The sequence below is a fragment of the Arachis hypogaea genome, chromosome 1, assembly GCF_003086295.3.
Source record: "Arachis hypogaea cultivar Tifrunner chromosome 1, arahy.Tifrunner.gnm2.J5K5, whole genome shotgun sequence".
NCBI lineage: Eukaryota > Viridiplantae > Streptophyta > Magnoliopsida > Fabales > Fabaceae > Arachis > Arachis hypogaea.
This window is the reverse complement of record NC_092036.1, coordinates 51,829,546-51,835,522: the sequence shown is the minus strand read 5'-3', so window position 1 is coordinate 51,835,522 and position 5,977 is coordinate 51,829,546. Positions and strand designations below refer to the sequence as shown.

The 5,977-nt window shown below is 38.1% G+C and overlaps 1 protein-coding gene across 1 annotated transcript; it reads right to left on the bottom strand.

The window, feature by feature from the left end:
• Positions 1 to 700: 700 nt before the first annotated feature.
• LOC112803949 (dehydration-responsive element-binding protein 1E-like) lies at positions 701 to 1,872 on the bottom strand. The gene has a single exon (XM_025847398.2). The coding sequence runs from the start codon at positions 1,752 to 1,754 to the stop codon at positions 996 to 998; it is 759 nt and encodes a 252-aa protein (XP_025703183.1). The 5' UTR covers positions 1,755 to 1,872; the 3' UTR covers positions 701 to 995.
• Between the last annotated feature and the right edge of the window lie 4,105 nt (positions 1,873 to 5,977).

The window sequence follows — 5,977 nt, the reverse complement described above, 5'->3', positions numbered from 1 at the left end:
TCTCTATCTGTTGAGTTTGATACCTTTCATTTGCAATACATTAAAAACATTAAGTATCAAACTTTTTAATGAAAATTGTTTTCACATGTTGATGTATTCCAATAGGAAAACCGTATATTTAAGGGCACAAATTAATGAAATTTACATTTATCTTCTCTTGGGGAAAAAAATCCACATTCATCCAAAAATCTAGGTGGAACAAAATATTAACTAACAAATTAGAGTATTGTCAATTGTTTGTCAATGTCAACAAACACTATATACAGTAGGTGTATAAACTAAAGGACGATGGAGAAAATAAAATTAAATGAATAAAGCCTAATTTCTCAATAGACTACGTAATAAAGTAGCTGGGTATGTAAAACAAGATTAGTTATATTTGGTTATTGGAATAGGAAAAGCTTCAACTGTAGCATCGCTCTTGTACTGTTGTACATACAAGTATAACTCAATCCCCTACTTACGCACGATAATGTATATGGGGTCTTTGAAACAAAATTGGTAAATTGTTTTCCTAGTAATTTCTCTCCTCTAATGAATTATATAGGATGTCTTTAGCGTTTTTTAATTTTAATATTTATAATTTTATATATGTAATATTTATAATTACTATTTATTATAGTTAATATTATTCAATTGTTTGATCGATAATTAAAAATAAAAAATAAAAATAAAATTAATTAAGAAATACACAGTAATGTATTTTTAAACTGTTTCAAAAAAAAGTTTTTATTATTTCTTAAATATTTTTAACGAGAATTACAAAAACACAAGCGGTTTTACTCCTCTTCATGGTCTCCTATGTCCATGTAATAATTATTCCCAGTTTGTACATAAATTCCCTCACTCCTAGAATTATGTACGAAATGAATAAAACCAATGATAAGATAGGAAACAAGAAAAGCAGAAGAAAACTAAACTAAGTCAAAGTACAAAACAATAAAACGTTTGCACACTGAATAATAATCAAAAGCTATACATCAAATCAAATAAAATCAAATGGAAAAGCTCCACAGTGACACCTCGGCATCAACCTCCATATCATTCCATTCCCTATGACTACTGCTACTGCCAAAATCGTATCTGAAAAATGGAGGCGGAGATCGTAACGGCTCCTCCGTCATGCTCCGAACCCAATCATGCATGTAATAATCATCATTGTTAGTATCAACAATCAAATCCTTCTTTACATCTTCTTCCACCCCGCTCTCACCGCTGCAAACCTCGTACTCAGTAACCGCACTGCCCGTACTTACTGGACGTCGGTTATTACTATAACCGTCCTCAACTGTAACTGTCTTCACAGCCTCGGCGGCCATTCTCCTTATCTCTTCGGCGCCATCAGTAGGCGCCGGGAGCAAAGGGAGTAGTCGCCAGGCGGAGTCTGCGAAGTTGAGGCAGGCTGACTTCCCGCGAAGCGCGAGTGCGGCGACGTCGTGGGCACGCGCCGCCATCTCAGGTGTGGCGTAGGTCCCGAGCCATATCCGTTTGGACTTGGTGTTTGGAACGCGAAGCTCGCAGACCCACCTGTTGTTGTTCCTCCTACGCACTCCTCGGTACACCGGGTGCCTCGTTTCCTTGAAGATTCTTCTCCCCGCACGCTTCTTCGGCCTCGATGACGCCAACGTTATCGCTTCGTCGTAGTCGATGGAGGCATTTGGCGGCGATGACTTGTTATTGTTGGATGAGCTCGCTTCCGAAGAGGAACACGTGGATATGTACTCGTCAAATGATGACTGTCTGAGTTTGTTCATTTGGGAACTAATTGTAATAAGTGAGAAACCCTATTGAAAAGAAATAGTACTGTAAGTTGACTATATATAGTGTTTTTTGCTTTGAAACTGAAATATGGTTGAGACCTGAGATGAGTTTGAGTATGAGTTAGAGTGAGTGAGAGAGTATATATATGAAATGTTTGAAGCACGTGGCTACGATGTTGACGCGCACACGGGACCGCTGGCGTTTTATTGTTGTTATCTTGTTATGATGTATTATGTCACGCTTTGAGGGCTTAGACTACTACGTACTGGGCCAGGGAGGAAGTGGCAGGCCACGGTTAACACACTTGCTTGCTTCGGCTAGCGCCTAGCAGTTAGTTACAAATTCAAATAATCATAGGACAGGTATCAACTTCTTAATTAATTTTTAATACTTTTGGGGCACTTTTGAAAGTGAAAAAGAGAGGACAGCTGAGCTAGGTCCTACGTATTGTGGGTCCTACGTTTATGCTGTCTCAACGGAGGGTTCTTTCGTCGTTGTTTTACGCTTTGAGTTCCGTGACCCGGGAAGTGACTCATTTCATTTGACATTTTGCATCTCTATACATGAGTATCAACTTGCGTATAAATCGTGTTCTTATATTTTTATTTTTACAACCATGACGTATACTTATACTAGTACTTGCTAAGAATAGTAATCATGTTATCTAATCAAAAGTGAGATGTGTTAAGACCACATTTATAATATTTTTAGTTAGTATATAACTGTCGTCTTATATTTGATCAAGGACCTTTGTATATATTCATCTAGGACATCATTCCTGATCCATATTGATTTACTCTCATTTATGTATCTTGTTTATTTAAAGTAATTAAGATGTTTATTAAAGATATTTAATTTGTTAATAAGATTCAGAATAATATATTTTTTTCATATTAGTTCAGGTTTTTCTTTCATTCTCTCCCTCTCCATCTCTTTTTTTTTTTGGGGGAAAAATGGATCTGCTATACTCTATTATTCCAGATTAAACATATTTATCCATGATCATGATTTGAATATCTTTATAACCTATTTGGATGACATGTTTCTCACGGATCGGAGCTCATACGCTCAATCACGCAGGTAAGTTTATCTCTTTCTCTTTCCCTTTCTTTTTGTCAATATTCTCCTTTTCTTCTTCTTCAATTCTTTTCTTCTTTTTCTTCATTCATTTTTTACTTCTTCCTCTATAACTTTACATTTTTTTTTCTTTCTCGTTTCATCATTTTCATACTTAATGCTTGAAATTTTTATTTCTTATTTTTCTTCGTAGTAAACAACATTTTGAACATGTTATTGTTTTTCAAAATTCATATTTACTATATATATATACACACAGAGACACGTACGTCAGTTTATTCGTTTGTGGTTCTTATAAACACTAAAGAAAAATATCTTTATTCTATTCCGAATTCATATTTATTTATGTATTTCATATTTACTGATTTTGACAAACACAAAGTTAAAAAACAATTATTTTCCAAAATTCAGTTATTTATTTGTTATATATATCATGTTTATTGATTTATATATACATAAAGGGAGAAAAACATGTTTAGTTTTGTTCAAAATGCATTTTACATGTATATATATACATGTTATTGCAAAAGATGTTTATTTTTGTTTAAAATTCGTGTTTATTTATTTATTTATTAGGGGTGTTTAAAATTCGTTCTGGTACGAAATCCGACCTGAACACGAAGTATATTTGTTTAGGTTTAGCTTTGTTATTTTTATCTAGTTTTATTTTCAGTTCAGGTGCGGATCATGCTGAGAGTAATACAACTTTATTTAAAGTTGTATTTTAGAGTGAAATTAATAATAAAATATTATATTTTTATACTTAAGTTAATATTTTTTATATTATATACTATTATTTTTATTTTAAAATAATTTATTTTAGTAAAAGTATGATATAGTGTTTTGGACCTAATTTCTGGGTTTTTTATTGGAGTAGTCTTCGATCTGGTTATTTGGATCTAGGCCTTTTTTGCGACTCGAACCGGCCTAGTAATCCTTAACCAACATTCAAAATCAAATATCCCTCGTATCTTAAACTAACAGATAAGATAAGATAACGACTATAAACTATATAAAGGAGTCAAGGGCTCCTCCAGCTACACACATTCCTAACCCACACCTATACCTCTCAGATTCATTCTAATTTGAGCGTCGGAGTGTCTTTGTAGGTACTACCCTTCGCTGCTCCAAGAAAATCCATTTTCATCACCACCTAAGGTCCGCAAGTCCCTGATCCATCTCACAATCCGTACCGACAACTTTCTGTACATGGGCGCCGTCTGTGGAGAACTTACCAAAGCCTCGGCGACATAATGGAAGAATTCGAGGAGCGGTCCTCAGGCCATCACCACAAATTAGACCCACCCGATAGAATGTCAGAATCACTGAACGATATCCCCACACTAACCCACAAGAAGGTAACCAGCACCGTGCACCACCAGCTAACCCCTGAAAGGCAAGAACCAAAAGAAGACAATTGCCACCTTGATAAGGCCCGAGCACCTGATGGAATAGAAGAGAAAGCAATCCAGATAATTCAAGAGCTCTACCAGAGAGTACAAACTCTTGAGGGCCAGGTCGCGACCAAAGAGCGATACCAACCAGAACACGCAAGTCAAGCGACCTCCAAGAGCCGATCATGACGAGAAACTAGGAATGAAAGATCACGCGACCGGTGTCACAGAAAGCGCCGGTCTTGTAGTATCTCCTAGGAACTAGAGCTTTGTCACGACAACGAAGACAGAAGACACCATCGAGATTCTAAATGAACAAGGAGCCAGCATGTGATAATAGGAGTCACCCCATTTACCGAGAGGATCTTAAAGGATAAGTTACCTAAGGGTTTTGACAAACCAACCGATATTAAATATGACAGCACCAAAGATCTCCAAGAACACCTTGGCCTTCGAGGCCAAGATGAACTTGGAAGGAGCTATCGATGCGGTTTGGTGTAGGACTTTCTCGATGACCTTGGTTGGACCAGCGATAAAGTGGTTTAACACTTTTCTGAACGGTTCGATCGCCAGCTTTCAGGACATCTCCAAAAAGTTCATGGCACAGTTCACTACTAGGATTGCAAAAGAAAAACACCCAGTTAGCTTGCTCGGAACCACGTAGCGGCAAGACGAGCCCGTGGAGAAGTACCTCGATAGGTTCAACGATGAGTGTCTAATGGTAGAGGGGCTCACGGATTCCGTGGCCAGCCTCTATCTAACAAATGGTCTCATGAATGAAGACTTCAGTAAGCACCTCACAACCAAACCGGTTTGGACCATGCATGAAATCTAGAGCGTCGCTAAAGAATACATAAACGACGAAGAGGTAAGCCATGTCGTGGCAGCTAATAAACACAGAACGGCAACACGGCACCCTGCGATAACCCCTCGTCCAAAGACACCTTAAAAGAGAACTTCAAATCCACTGCTCCTAACTTTCCACCCAGGGTGGGAAAGGTCACGAGCTACACCCCTTGCCGGCCCTAATCACGGAGATCTATCACCAAATAGCAGAGCGTGATATTCTCCCGAAAGCACAACAATTGAAGGAACGAACAAGAGATAACAAGAGCTTATACTATGAGTATCATAAATGATACAAACACATGACTCAAGACCAGTTTGATCTAAAGAACGCTCTCGAACAATTCATCCGAGATGGCAAACTCCCCGAGTTCACCAAAATTAGTCGAGAACCTAGGAAAACTGAAAGGGAAAGATTGCTAGAGCAAAAAGAATGCAATCCCAAAATGGTATGATAAGCGCACCAGGAAAGCCCAGAGAACGACCCAACCAAAATAGTAAATGTGATCACAGGAAAAGGCACGCCAAAAAAAATCCAAGTTGGCATTAAAAAAGGATCTCAAGGTGCTAGCCGTGAAAAACGACACACCAACCTCTTCCCTCCCGATAGAAATCACGTTCTCCCCAGTGACTGCCAATATAGCACCTCGGCGTGAGATGCCCTTTCATCATCTCGGCAAGAGTCAGAACTGTGATAAAATGGATACTAGTAGACACTGGGGTTGACTCTAACATCCTTCAGAGGTTCCTTCAACAAGTTAGGCCTCCAGAATGAAAATCTACAAAATCACCACAACAGAATAACCAGACTCAGAGACAACTTCCTCAAACCGGAATACTCCATCGTGCTACTGGTCATCATTGGAACCGGGTGCCAGATGAAAACTGTACTCTCCAAG